Raw genomic sequence first — 16,418 nt, forward strand, 5'->3', positions numbered from 1 at the left:
TATTAACCAACACAACAAAAATCATTCATTTAACAACTTACCTTTTAGATTTCAAACTAAATCTTGTCTGCTTATTTTGGAATGTAAAATTATTTCAGCTATTGTGATTACACAAAACACTGTTAGTACAAAATACTTGGCTTTTTTGCAAAGTAAAATGCTTGCTTTTTCTACAACACACAAGTGTTTGTCAGTCTTGTCAGTATAATGTTCAACCCATAGGCAAATTAGCTTCACCTTTAACCTTTCAAGTGTAAATAGAGGGCTCACTTGAAAACTTTAAAAAGAAATCTATATATTTTTTAATGAGGAAGTAAAATCTCTGCTTAAAAAAAAATTTAAAACCATGCAATAACAATTTATGTCTTCCAAATAGGGACCATTTGGAAGACCAGGAATTTCCAAATTTTAAACTAAAAAAGCATATTACTAAGCAACAATCTAAAGGTACATTTTATTTTTCTGCAATGGGGATATAATTAATTATGTTATTAAGTATTAATTATTATAAACTAAACTTTTCATTATACAGAATTTCTATGTTTTTTCTTAAAACAAATGATAATAAATGATACTTGACTTGACTATTTGCCATGTAAAAATGGACGAGATAAAATACATTAGAATATATTAAAAATACATTTAAACTACTGGAAAAAAGGACATTGCAATATTTAAAATACTGAATTACTGTAAAAAAATGAATTATGTTTGGACAAATGATTTTAAACGTGGTGGTGTAACTCTCACCAATTTGTTAATAAATTCATTGTGTATATAATGGGTGAGAACAGTTTTTCAAAATGCAATTAATTTTCCTTAAAGTTTGATTGGATTTGTTTTTTTTAAATATAATATATAATATTAATATAATCAACTCCCCATTTTATATAAATAATTATCACATTTATATGAAGGATACTGTATATTTTATGCTTAACTGTTAACTTATTCACTTTATTCATTATCCATTTTGTGAGTCAAACAGATCCAAAAGATACAATTTATTAGTTATTTCTAGTATAAAATGTCAATCAATTAGTATTGCTATTCTCTAGGTAAGTTGAAAGTTAAACATACAAGGAGGATGCAATGGGTATAATCTATAGTGTCAAAATGTTAACACAATGGTCTCTAGAAATTGGAAATAATAAAAATAATATCATTAGGATTATAAAAACACTGTTGTGTGTTTCACTTATGACAGGGTTGTCCTTGGTTGGTGTACCGATATTGACAACAGCAGTTAGTCTCCATTTGAATAATTTAGTCCAATACAGATACAGTACTGTACTAACAGTACTAACTAGTAACTGATCAATCCCTGTACTTGAGTGTTGTCACGCATGACTAGGTATTCAATAAGCAAATCATTACCATTAGTAATGCACTGCACAATATAGTATGCAATAACATAATTGTTTTTATTGTTGCTAATCTAATTTCATATTAATATATCATTGTTCAAATGTATTTTTAGAGTGCATTGAAATCTTTATGGTGTATTATAGTTGATAAAAACAAAACAGTAACTGCTATTAAAATGTTAGTCATGTATTCAAAATTTCTGCTAATTTTTAGTCGCGTGGAAGCGACTCTATAGTTCACTATGTCGGTCGGTCTGTCTGTCTGTCGGTCTGTCTGTCGGTCTGTCTGTCTGTCTGTCGGTCCGGTATCACTATGCGTTTTATCGCTTTATGACCTTATCTTGATATCAGTTTAATCTAGCTAAGTCAATTTTTCACAGAATATTCCTTATGGCCAGGAATCGATGTGGTTATGTTTTCACGGTGCGCAATAAAAAATGACGTGGTCTACGCACGATTTAACGAAATCACGTTTGTAATCATATCTTAACAACCATGAATCACAGTTAAATAAAATTTGGTACTCATAAATTTCAGGGCATAAATCATCATATGGCAATACAATTACGTGCGTAGCGCATGTAACGCATGCGTAAGCGCGCTTAAAATTTTCGAAAAATTTATTTTCGATGAAATAAGAGTACGTTTCAGGCAATTTTAAGCGTTTACAAAATTGCCATGAGTGCGCAGATTTTTGCGCGCGCACTGCGCGTTAAATGTTATTGCGCACTCTTCTTGCCCGATTTCTGTTTTCTTGACTTACTTTTCAACTCGAAATTACGTTATACGAGCACGTCAAAAGTGACAGGCTACGCACGTGTAAATTAAAAAAATATAAATGTTTTTAAACATTTCAACATTTTTAAACATGTTCAGTAATTTCGGTCAGTATAGTTCACTATGTCGGTCGGTCCGTCTGTCTGTCGGTCTGTCTGTCTGTCGGTCTGTTTGTCTGTCGGTCCGGTATCACTATGCATTGTAGCACGCGACTTAATGGCTGTTGGCCTTGTTTCTTTAAAGATTTATTCTCTCCCAAAAACATGAACAATTAAGATTTATAAAATCAGATTTTAAATACGCCAGTTTGCAGTTTTAATAAAGTTATTCAAAAACCCCCCAAAAAAATAATTATTTCACTTATAAAATGACAAAAGAAACGGTTAATTTTAACCAAAAACCATTGCCTGACAGACAATTTAAGTATTTTTGGCTTTGAATTACACTTTTTTTCAGGTAAAAATTTTTTTTTTCGATTAAGTTTTTGGTCGAAGTGAATAACTAATATATGTGACATTTTTTAAAAAAGGCATATTTTTTAGGGGGACAGTATATCTTTAAAAATTCATTACATGAATAATACTTTACTAAGAAACATTATTTTTGCTCGGTGATGTGGGTATGATCAGCTTTAAACAAATAAGCTAATTTTCGGGTTTTAATTTCTATACCAAAACGTGTACTGTAAATCACTTGATCAAATTGAAATTATTCTCAGTTGTGCAATACAGGATATAAACTGGTAAATTACGATTATGATTTATTAAATTGTGATTTATACTGTAAATGTACATAAAATCCTATCCAGCCAATAAAAAAAAGAGTTTGGAATTTCCCAGGTACAATAAATAGTAGTATGATGTTTATTTAGAATATGCTAATGTGGCTTTCGTTCAATAAGCACACACAATAGATAAAGCACAGACACAACAAGCATAAATATGTCGCATAATTGAAAAATAAACAAATGCTAAGGGATGGGTTGCTATAAAACATCAAAAGAATTTTTGTTCCCACAGTACAACAATAATGGTTTGGGTTTTTTTAAGAGGGGCTTTACTATTAGTATCTGTTTTTGATGTACAATCAACACGAGGATCTTACTTAGTCAAGTAACTGTATTCCATCACGCAACACAGCGAAGATGATATTAGGGATTATCCCAGTGTTCTCGTTCATATCATTCCATCGCCTGGGTGCCATTGCCTGGGTGGGGGAGAGAGCTTGCTATTCATATTCCCCTTCCCCCCCCCCCCCCCCCACCAGAAGCCATAGTGGTCAATTTTTAGATGGAAAATGAGAGAACAACAAGTGGAATTGATTTTATTATAGAGTCAAGTATTGGTGACATAAAAACATACCTACAATCAATTGGGGGAAAATATGGGTATTGTATGTACAGTATACTGCCATTGCTCCAATAATAAGTATAATTGTTATGCTGCCAAGTGACAACGTCTGATTGCTGAATTAAAACTATCACAATATAATCAGTGTACCCTGTAGAAGCGCCTTCCCACTCTACAATATATTGTAATGGGAGGTGATTCTTCTAAGACTAAAACTCAAGACATATTGCAGACAATAACGTCTGTAAAATCACTCCTTTTCACCTACATTCTTTGAGAAGCATTACAAATAGAAAACTGGCTTTTTTTCCTGCAAATAAAGATGACTTTGGTTTGTAAGTTATAGTTATTATATATACAGATTTGCTTTTAATCTATACTGTAAGTTACAACATAGAAGGCAATGTTTTGACAACACAAGTTTTAGAAAGAGAACTTTACAAGTTTCACATTTGTAGAGTGGGAGAAAATAAATTATGCTGGGTGAAAAGGCCTTCAAATAAATTTTAAAATGGGTGAATAAAGAGCACTGAATTAAACAATGATCAACGAACAGAAAGAGAAAGTTGGCTGTAACTAAACTATCAAGACGGAAATAAACGCTATTTTAGTGAAATTAATGGGCAGCAATATAATATTATTTCAGGGGGAGGAGGGACACTTGATTGAACAAATTCATCCTTAACTAAGGTTACCTTATTGGACTTTATTGGATGTCAAATCAGTATCAATAAGTTAAGTTGTGGGAGGGGTGCGGTTCTTACTGGGTAAAGGAAGGTAGAACCTTTATCCCCGACATACACTTAGGATATGGGGAGCAGTGCTTAGATTAATGTCTCTGGTTAATACATGGTATCAAAAGCATATGTAGAAAGACATTTTAGGAGAAAGAAGGACTTAAAATTAACTATGTAAAGATCTTACCTCAGTGGTCCTGTCTGGATGGTGGTTCAAAGCTAAATTTTTATAAGCCCACAGCAAGTCTTCTGTAAAACGAAAAAGACAAAAATCAGATTTAATGAATTATCCACTATCATCAAGACAGAAAACAGTAATTCCAATGAACAGATTCAACACAAAATATTTTATACTGTATTGAATATCAGGTTGGTACTTTACTGCATGTTGCTACACTTTATATTGTTTGTAACCAGACTTGGTTGGGTAACTACGAGTTTTACTTGTCCAGATGTAGAAATTGTACTGGTACTAGTGGGAGTTAGTGCATATTTTCTTACTAGCCCATGGGCTAATAAAAGGATATTATTGGCTAGCCTGTCATTGTTTTTTGCCAACAATAGGTTGCTCAAGTATGATATTACTAGTCCAGATGTAGAAATTATACTGGTAATGTGAATTGGTACATATTTTATCTAGCCCATGGGCTAATAGAAGGATATTTTGGTTAGCATGTAGTAGCATGGCTAGACTTAAACTTAAACTTAGCCATGGAGAAATTAGCCAAAATGTGCCTGGATTATATTCAGCACAGGTTCACTGAAAATGGGTTTGTTGAATTTAGAGTCTAGACCAATTGTTGCCAATATGGTATAAAAAATGTTGACAATAAGCCAACAAAAATCATCTCTCCACCAGGAGAGGGCAGAAAAACATAGTATTAAATATTGCTCAATAAAATGATATTTTCAAAAATAATAATTTTAAATTAATAATAATTGCGAAGTCAATATTATCTTAAATAATAAATAAAAAATAGGTTTGATTCATGTTGTGATTTGAAAATATATATAATGCCTACCCCCCCCCCCCCCCTTACCATAATTGGTCTTATTATAATAAAAGTAAAACAAGTAAAATCCATTTTCAACTATCTTTAAAGATGCATTATTTCATTCCTTCCATAGTTTTATGAATTATGTTGGTAATATGGAAACTACAAAGATGATACTGTAAATCAAATTAAATATTGCACCTGGTTTATAGTACTTGGACAATGAGGAAGAACTTCAGCATTATGTAGTAAAGTGCATTTTGTTTAATTAATAAACACAGTTCATTTTAGATCTGTAAAAGTTATTAATGTACTGTAGTCTCAGGGGGCGTAGGTCCAAAATTCAGAGAAAATTTGTGGGTGGAATTATTATTTATTTGTTAGCACAGTAATTTATTAAATTTAAATGGTGTATCAGTAGATATAATAAATTAATGGTTTTGTCTCTTTTAATTAATAACCATTTTTAAGAGCAAGTACAAAGGTCAAATGTCAGGATAGCTTGAGGCCTTGATGAGTTTAATTAATAGGTTACTATTTCCTATTATTATTAACTGCAGCTAAAAAGTCAGGGTTTAGTAATACTGTGGTACAGATTACTGTAGCCACTGATAATACCAGAACATAACAACTACTGTACACCCCTTAATTATAAAAAGCCCCGGGATAGAGGCCTGGCTGCAATTTATATTCGTACCTAAGTTGCGGACTCCTTATGTGAAAGATAGCCGCACTACTTCATAATATAACTAAACCTAACCCTCTAAATGATCTCTTCTGTCACTATAAAGTAAAAAGAAGTTGCTCATGTGATTCGAACTTCATACATCGACATGCGAAGGCCATAGTCTAATCTACTCGACCACAGTCACAAACGACCCGACAGAAAGCGTTTGCATTATCGAATTGTAGTTAGGTCAATCGTTACATCACACCTTACTGTATGGATATGACTAATGAATATTCATGTTTATTTTGTGACGTTTCATGAGGGGTTACTTACAAAAACAAGATGGTGTGTCAGTAAGTAACATGGGGTTGGATGGTTGGTTTTGCTCACTGGTTCTATACTCACACACAGCATAACCCTTTACTAATATACACAGTATGCTCTCTAGAATTCAATAATTAGTTCAATAACTACAGTACGGTAAACAATAATTTACAAAACACAATCAATACCATTAAGAGATTTAAACAATGTACAGTATTCCTTAAGCTCTGTATACTCTACACTATCAAACTTAGTCTGGGCTCCTGACGGAGTTTCGTCTTAATATTAGTAAAAATATAAATATTTTTGCACATATGGCGCTTCATACGTGTATTACTACAGTTTGGATACTCTGGGGAAGCACGCACAAGTCACATGGTTTGACACCAAGAATTCTTGGTGCATACGATTATCCAGTTTTATCCAGATTATTCAGCCGAATGCCATTGGCTACTCACCCGTACGCCGTTTTACTATTCATATTTCAGAATTTAAAAGACTCAACAACTAAGATGATGCGCATGCGTTATGTTACGTTTAGACAATGTGTACTTTGGGTACATTGATGACAATTTCTGAAGGCTAGAAATGATTTTATATGCCTAGTAGTCTGGTAAACATTTGATGGGATTTTTCCCGAGAACATGAAAACTCGTCTTGATATGATAGGCTAGCTTCTCCGCAAATCAAACATTGAATGGATCATTTAATATCATGCAGAGATAATTTGATTTAATTCCCACCCAGACCCTGTGCTGTTCTGTGTAGTGGTGTACTATAGTCTGGTTGTGTGCCGGTGGTGGCATGTACCTTATTGGTGTTTTATTTGGCAGGTCATACGTACGAGTTGAGTAGGCCTACGAAGGAGGCCTAGGCTAGGACTAAACAATCATTAAACAAAACAACTTGGCAACACGATTTTATATTTCAACAGTTGTTCAGTCTCGATCGTACATTTATAACTGTACGTACTCAATCTTTTTCATTTTGAAACAAAATGATCATTGGTTGATTCGAAATCCATATTTACATAACGCCCCCCATATAGCCAAATACGGTATGATGTACGTCATTCTTATCGGATATTTGCGGTCTGCAAATCGATTTCTATACGTGTTTCACAAGTCTGTATTTTCAGACAAAAATCGAAATAAAACAAATTTAAAAAAAGACAATGAATACAGACTTGGGGCAAGTCTATATCAAACTTTATGTGACAAAAAAATGTGATGTGCCAAAATCTGGACATGATTACATAAGTACCACATTTGGACATACACCTATATTTGGATACATCACACTTTCTTTGTTAAACTAGTTTGATACTAGTTTAGGTGGGAACACATTTGGTAGCATGATTTAGCCTCTTTTTATTACAGTTACTATTTTAAACATACTGTAAGTGTAATAACACCTTTATGTACCTCACCCAACAATTGCAGAATAATCATAATTATAAATAAACATTTTTCATTAAAAAAGCTATCAGTCAAAATTAATACCTAACATAAACGATGTTTTTATTACAAGGTTTTATGACCTGTAGGTCAATCCAAAAAGTAAACATACAACAAATATATCTTACATCAGATTACACAACTTACTTAACTGACTATATGACCTGACATCATCAAAGCACGGACTTGTAGAGGTTTAAATGACTCGGGGAGCTTTACAGGAAAAGGAAGAACCGACAGACAGGAAAAGACACATAATTTGATTGCGTCTTCCGCTAGGGACTTAAAAAGACCAGCTCAGTGTGCGAACAAAGGGCCGCTGTAGGACCGACAACTTCTCTCCTTAAAATCATATCAATAATATACTGTATTTTTGTTATCAAGATATTTGTTTTGTTTGATTTCTTCAAAAAATGATTGATAATGTTTTCATGAGATAAGCGGACAATAAGCTAATTTCATTTGCAGCTATTTCCTCTTTATAATTATACATTAACAAATATTGCAGTAATATGGTAAATAAACATACTGCACTATTAAAAGATCATGGCATGTAATGTAACACTTTGTGAGGTGTGGTACTTGATTAACTGTGGTAGTTATTTCAGGCACTGACTGCAGCAGAAAACAGTTATTACAGTAGTATTACATTGAAAAAATATATATATTTTTGTTTTAATGGAGGCTTTTCGCTCATGATCTAATGATGTCATCTTATAGTAGATCCCCTGAGATTAGGTGTGTCCAAAAGTAAATTCATTTAACTAAAATGCTGATCATCAATATCATTGCAAATTTGAGAAACAACATTTTATCATTTGACATTGTAGTTTTGTGGAACTAGCTCAAGGCCATCATCAAATAGATAAAATAGTCATATAGCGTAACAAAACAGTCCTGTGACAAATAACTACTGTAGATTTCAGATACGTAGTGTAAACTACACTAAACTTAATAAAAATACATTAAAAAGTATTTAAAAATGCATGTCTTTTTTTTTTCATTTTATTGCAGACATTCCTATTTCTGGTATTTGAATATTTTTGACAAAGAAATCATGCAAATTTATACTGTATATCTAGTACTTGGAAAGATTCTATTGTGTTACTTGGTATCAATATAGTGTATTACAATGTGAATGTAACAAAGACGCATTATTTGTACAAGGTATACTATAGTACTGTCACCTTTCCTAAAAATAAACCTGAAAACATGCCCATAAATCAGGGTTAAAAATACACCCTAGAAAACAATTTCCTAGTAAGTTAGTAATCGTTTTTTTTAAATAATTGATAGTTGAAAATTTCAAAACTATCTAACGTTTGGCTGTTTGTAATTTAGAAAAGTAGCAATTTGCTAGTACAGTAGTAGTAGTGTAAATATTCGCTTTTTAATATTTGTAATGCTAGCTAATGTTTGCTGGTTGTAAATTTAAAAAAATAGGTAATCAGGGGTTGCATTAAGGTTTTAAGCTCTGGCTTTCTAGAGCTATATAGGTCATTTAAACTAGTTTACAGACACATAAATATATGCTTAATTTGAAATAAATATATTTATTTTTATTGCATTTATGTATACTAAATATTTGAGAAAAAAAACCCTGCATATTTGTGTTTAAAAAAAAATACTAATTACAAAAAAATAGCATAACAAAAACAACATATAAACGCACGAAACTTTTTTGGCCCGACGTATTTAGCAATTATTTTACTCCCATTTGTTATGTACTTTATTAATTTAAAATGCGTGGTTCCTATTTTATGACGTTAGGAAGTTCAATATATATTATTAATAATAATAATATAGGGCCTAGGCTAGGTCTATTATTAGGGAGTCGGAGAGGCACGCGTCCCAGAGCAGTATTTTGCTTTCCACGATACGTTACTATGCGCGCGATTTCTTTGACGTGCTATTTTTCTTCACTAGGCCTAGTAAACAATTTTTGATTATCAATTACTCTGAAAATAAATATACTATGAAAAAATGACTTTGGTGTCTAATTATTAATCTAAAAGATCATAAAAGTTTGATTTCTAATGCATCATATTAACTATATGATACAGTTAAGGGTCATTCCATACCAAATCACACAAAAAAAAATGACATTTTAAACCCTACTTTCTTCAAATTTGCTCAAATTTGGTTTTTGGGTTATTTTAGCTAAAAAACCTGACATTTTTAATTTGAGCGCCATGCGACCAACGGTTCGCGCGCTACGTGCCATCGTTTCTTCGCGATTTTGCGCAAAATCGACGCGGCGGGCTATACTTAAATGACTGCATCTCGGTAACGTGTGGACGGATTTTGTGGTGACGGGTATCTTTGGAAAGCTAATTGTTAAAGCTATCCAAATCTTCTATTTACTTTTGAGATAGAACTATTTAAAAAGATGTATAACTTATTCTATTCCATTTGACCTAGGATTTGACCTTGTGGGACAAATTTTTTTTAGATGAAATTTTGTGAAAATTATCTCCTACACGATATTTACATAATATAAAAAAATTGGAGATATATCATTTTTTGTTTGCTTTCTAGCTCATTTCAAAGTTGGCTTACTTCAACAATTCTGGTATTTCTATACATTGTAGATGTGTTGTCGACATTATATCAATACCAAATTTACCTCTTAGTCTTAATCGCAAGAACGTAATAAATACAACAAAGACGTACGTATTGTTCTTGATTAATAAAAGTACTCGCGCCGGGAGCTGGCCTAGGTAGACAGAAAGTAGCCGGCGAAAATGTCAAAGTAGACGGTCGAATGCGCCGGTTGCCGGCTACTAACGAAACCCCTGGGTAATGTTTGCTCACTAGTTGCAATTTTTAGAAAAGGTATTTTATGGTTTCATTCACCAATATTTTTTTTATTTTATTTATCACTGCACAAAACATAACATAAAAACAGCGAAAAGAAAGGGATGAACAGGTGACATGCGCCTCTATCCACATCCTCCCTTAATATACTTGAAATCCAACTTTTTGTAGAATTAATTAACCAAAATATTTGTCTGCTTGCTATAATAGTTGAGTGGTTCATTTTTGAAGATTTTTTAGAAGGTTTGGTAAAGTATAAAATAAGAAAATTTCTAGATTTCAATTTAAAAACAAAAAATTAGTAATACAGTAGTATCTAGTTAGTACAATATTTAAAGTAATGGACACATTTGTTGACATTTGGGTTTCGGACACAGAAAATGAGAGATCAGGATCACAGTACAGTAGTTTGTAACCCATTTCAGCAGAGATGTACTGTACTGTAGGTAAAGTTGAACTACTCCTGTTCAGGGGACATTTTCTCGTGAAACCAACCTATGCTCAGGGGACACCTCCATTACGTATTCATGAATTTTCTCTTCCTTCATCCAATCTACATGGTACATGGATGAAGCTATTGTTTTAACAACGTGAGTATGCGGCGTAGGTTTTTTATATATTTTTGTTTCCTTGATATTTATAATAATGTAGACATTTATTTGTTCTTGAGCTATGGAGAATTAGTTTTTAAGGGACACTTTTTTGGGCCTTAAATTAAAGGTGTCCCCTAAGGATTTCTATTGTATACAGGTTTTTTTTTCCGCTTTGCTCAGTGTAATCTTGAAACATTAAGGAAGAGTCAATTTTTACCATTGTATTGCTCTTTAAAATCAATACTCTTTAGAATGTTATTCAGTGAGTAGCTAATGAAGGATTCTAAGTTCGTCACTTAATTGCTAACAACCTTCGAACAAATAAACCAATCGATATCAAGTAATAATACAACTTACTGGTTAGATCGGTACCTGGATATATTTAGGCCTCCACAGTGGTAGTGTTTGTTAACTAAACAGCAATATTTAAATGTACAGAATTACTGTAGTGTAAGTTGTAACATAACAAAAAACACAAATTATGATACTGTAGTGTATCAAGTTCCATTCCTAATTTAGCCAAAGGTGTACAGAATTAACATAAAAAACAAACAAATAATTAAAAAAACCCAATGGTTAGGATTGTTCGACATTTTATCTTGATTTTTCATAAAGTTCTGCGGTGTGACGTCACAAAAATGCGTTCAGTGCTACTAAGGATATCTATATTTGTTTCTATCAAATTATGTATCTTAGCTTGATTTTTTTTTAACTTAAACTGTTACAATTGTTGTAGAATAAATAAATTGTTTATAACAAATATTTAGTGATCTTTTGAAATTTTAGTTTGTTTTTATTGAAAATTATTAAGTTTTAAAATGACTACTTCAATAAGCCAATTTCAAACCATTGGTGGCCTTGGAGTGACTCAGGCAGGTTGAACGTTTTCTAGCTACGAAACGCAGAACTCTATGGCTCCAATTTAAACAGCATTTTGTATTAATGCAATAATAATAAACACACCAAAAACATAACTAAATCTGAATATTTTTGTAGGCACTATAGTATATAAATAGTTTAGTAGCTACTGTATTCTGAGAAGATGGATGGTTAGGTAATGCTGTAGTAATAATAATAACTAACCTACAGTACCAGTTGGCAGTCCTTTGTAGTAGGCCTACCACAGTAATCTCTGTATTTACTGCAGTATCACTATGTCATTAAAATAATACTTTAGATTATTGATTATACAGTAGGGTATTGAATAGTACAGGACTTTACTTTTCTGCTGTGTAGTAGCATACCTTGAAATGACAAGTAGGTACTGTACTGTGACTATATGATTAACCAATCTGACAATGAAATCTACTAGCTAATATCACTAGTGTATATTAATGCCACAGTCTGAACACAACCTTATTGTCAACAATAACCAGGAATATCATTATCATGTCTAGAAGAAATGCTAACTAAACAATAATTTATGTTTAAAGGCATTTCTTATTGCTTTAAAATGTCATGCAGCATTTGGTATGAAATGCATTGTGATTGGCTAAGTAACACTCACCTCATTTTATAGGCATACACTATACTTTAATACAAAGCTTGCAGTATTCAATCTCACATTATTTTATTTAATCATTATCATAACTGATACATTAAAATCAAGGGACCCGATACAGTGCTAACTAATAGGTATAAAAACAAAAGCTCTGTCTACACTATCAAACTTTATGTGACAAAAGACACATAAAAAATGTGATGTGCCCAAATATTGACATGATGATGTCATATCCCTACCATATTCAAATTCTCTTTTATTAATCCTTTCGGAAATTCATTGCTCGTTTTACAAATATAAAAATGTGTATAACAATATAAAAGGTACAAATATTTGGGCATATCACTACCATATTTGAACACATCACTACCATATTTGGGCACATCACTACCATATTTGGGCACATCACTACCATATTTGGGCATATCATTACCATATTTGGGCATATCATTACCATATTTGGGCACATCACTACCATATTTGGGCACATCACACTTTTTTGTCGAACTAATTTGATAGTGTAGACAGAGCTTTAGGCCTGCGTCAAAATTATTAAACTGCAGTAACTACTTTTGTTTCCTCCTTAACCTGATGCAATATTTAGCAAGCTGTATAATCTTCTACATTGAAACAAACTAGAAAAACTGTGGTTACTGTAGTACTACATTTTAAATATCTTTTCGTATCAGAGCTCTACCCCGGAAGTACACAGTCTATTGTTGGTTTATCCAGGTAAGCTGCATGAAATAAACTGATATAATTTATGAGGTGTTTAATGATACTAAGGAAGTGATTAATATTTTAAAACAATATGTTTGAAAATCCAAATAGTGCTGAAGTTACAATGTTTGTAAAATGTACATTCATATTGAGTACTATGCAAACTCTCTTGGTGTTATTATCAGTATAGAGCAATTCACAGTAGAACAGGCATTTAGGCCAAGTTTGTAAGATCATCATCCTGCATTTATGTTGATTGTAATGCTATCTGCCCGATCATAATTCTTTATGCCGAATCATCCATTTTGTTAAAGTGGAAAATATTATTTAAAGGTATGCTAAAGCTATGTTTATTATTTAATGGTTAGGCCTGTTAAATTTGTCATTTGTGGGTAATGATAAAGTTAGTCTTATTCAGTGGGCCCAAACATATTTTCTCAATCATCCACGGTCTTGATTATCTGACGCCTCAACTCGTAGAAAATTTATTTTTCAAACGCGATGATGGTAATGTACCCGAATCAATGTCAGTAGGTTTTTTACAGGTTATCAGATGATCGGGACCACGGACGAGCGGGCCCGGACGATCGGGCCAAATGAATAAGACGATTAGGCACAAAACTTTTTAATTAAAATCTTAATTTACGCAAGAAAAGCACGTTGACACTAAGCACTAGGAATGAAATGCGGCACATTATTTTATATAACACAAAAGACTATCGGACCCAACGCTATGACGCTTGGGCCCAACGCTAAGAAGATCGGGACCAACTGGTAAGACGATCGGGCCCAACATAGTTCTGAAAATACTGGACAATCAGGACCAACTGGCCCAACACATAAGACGATCGCCCGATCGTCCGTGGTCCCGATCGTCTGTTCCCCTTTTTACGCATCACTTCAAACAACCAATCCATTCTACGCACACATTTCTGAGAGTGAGTGTTATAGCTTCTTGGTACGCCATGAAAAGAAAAAGCCACCACGTTGTGATTTGAAGCTTGTTGCACAATAGAAGAAGCCGGAATTTTCATTTCCATTTGTCTATTTAGGGGGTATTGCTAAACACCGCAAACCCCGCAAACCTCCAAAAAAATATAGCAAACCCCATCGAACCAACATAAAAGTGATTAAATCATGATTGTAGTGTACAACCCACTGGGTATATCAATGTAAAAAAAAAATTTAATTTCTACTGTTAACAACTTATTTTTGAGGAAAACATTTTTTGGTCAAAAATGATTGCTAAACCCCACAAACCTCCAAAAAACCATAGCAAACCCCACCGAACCAACATAAAAGTGATTGAATAATGTAGTGTACGACCCACTGGGTATATAAATTATTAAATTTCTACTGTTAACTACTTATTTTTGGGGATAAAACATCATTTTTTGGTTAAAAATTAGCAATCATTTTTGATCAAAAAATGATGTTTTACCCCAAAAATAAGTAGTTAACAGTAGAAATTTAATATTTTTTTTACATGGATATACCCAGTGGGTTGTACACTACATGATTCAATCACTTTTATGTTGGTTCGATGGGGTTTGCTATGTTTTTTTGGGGTTTGCGGGGTTTAGCAATACCCTATTTAGGCCTATTTAGGGGCCTAGTTTCTGCAGCGTGGCTTATTTGTTTCCCTCTAGCTAGGCTCAGGCAGGCTACCTGTATTAGCCTAGCCTAGCTAGTAGTAGTAGAAGTAGGCATATTAAATCTGCTAGTTGTAGTAATGTCACGATAAATATGGTCCGGGGCCAAAATCGGTCCAGCCGGACCAGTTTTGGCTCTAAAATTGTGGCCAAAAGCAGTCCGCCACTGCCAAAATCGGTCCGGGCTTTTCTTCTGTCGATTTTAATTGAATTACTAGGCCTATGATGCGGTTTTAAGTTGTTTATGGCTAGATAAATATTCCATGATATATATTATATTAGTAAGTTATCTTGTCGGATAAATACTATAAATAAATGTATTTTATCTAAAAACATGACTTAGGTGTTCACTCAATATTTCGGCCTGCCACACACTCACATGAACGGGTATGAGATGCTGATATTGCCAGCTAGATTTTATTTATGATTGAGGCCTTTTTCCTTCCTCAGCCTAATCAATATTGGATAATTGTTTTATAATAATTGTATTGAATTGATATATTGATTGATTAACCATAAATAATTAATAAATTAAATTGTTTTTAACATCATGGGGAAACGAAGATGTTAAAAAAGAACAAAATGGATTAAAAACAGGCAGAGATACATATTGTATACAAAAAGCCTAACAATTAGTACTAATTATTGATGAGTTACTACTAATGCACTTGTCAATTGTATGACCCACTATACGACCCCCGGGAGAGGTGCGTCATTTGTCCGATGTGCGTCATACTTTTGAATACCATGACGCACCCGTGCGTCAAAAAGGTGACTTACCTTTAGGTGACCATGACGCACCCATTTTGACGCACTGTGACCATGTTGTTTATGATATGGTGGGTGGTAAAGTGACGGACATTGACACACCTTGTTCATTTATGTGACGTACCATCTAGGTTTTTTGACGCACCCCTGCGTCAGTAATTATTTGTAAATGACGCACCCATGACGCACCTCTCCCGGGGGTCGTATAGTGAGTCATACAATTGACAAGTGCATAATAATGATAATAAAAAAAACAGGTTTAATTTATAATATTAAAATAACAAATAAAACCCCATAGTTTTCAATATAATGACTAATCATGGCCTTTTTTTAATGATATATACATTATGACTCATTTTGCACACCATATTTGTAAGACCGGACCATATTTGGCGGCCAAAAACAGTCCTACTGCCCGGACCGATTTTATCCAGGCCGGACCAGTTTTGGCGGCCAAAATTGGTCCGGCCGGACAGGTTTTGGCAGCCATAAATGGTCCCCCGGACTGATTTTGGCAGCCAAAACTGGTCCGCCGGACCGTCGATTTTGGCCCGGACTGATTTTGGTGTGACAGTACACTACAGCAAAATCAACACAAAACACTTTGTCTTTAATTTACTGATTGATCTGCAAACAAGATAGTTTTACACCACACAACAGACTCTCTCAGTTGTATCCTAACTAGCTAGGC

The 16,418-nt window shown here is 33.3% G+C and overlaps 1 protein-coding gene across 1 annotated transcript in view; it reads right to left on the reverse strand.

Annotated features, from left to right (window-relative positions):
• Positions 1 to 16,418, reverse strand: part of LOC140063309 (uncharacterized) — a 47,004-nt gene that overhangs the window by 30,206 nt on the left and 380 nt on the right. Inside the window, exon 2 of the mRNA XM_072109817.1 lies at positions 4,418 to 4,479. Coding sequence (XP_071965918.1) covers positions 4,418 to 4,479 — 62 coding nt within the window. The remainder of the gene's footprint in view (positions 1 to 4,417; positions 4,480 to 16,418) is intronic.

The sequence above is a fragment of the Antedon mediterranea genome, chromosome 1 (assembly GCF_964355755.1).
Source record: "Antedon mediterranea chromosome 1, ecAntMedi1.1, whole genome shotgun sequence".
NCBI lineage: Eukaryota > Metazoa > Echinodermata > Crinoidea > Comatulida > Antedonidae > Antedon > Antedon mediterranea.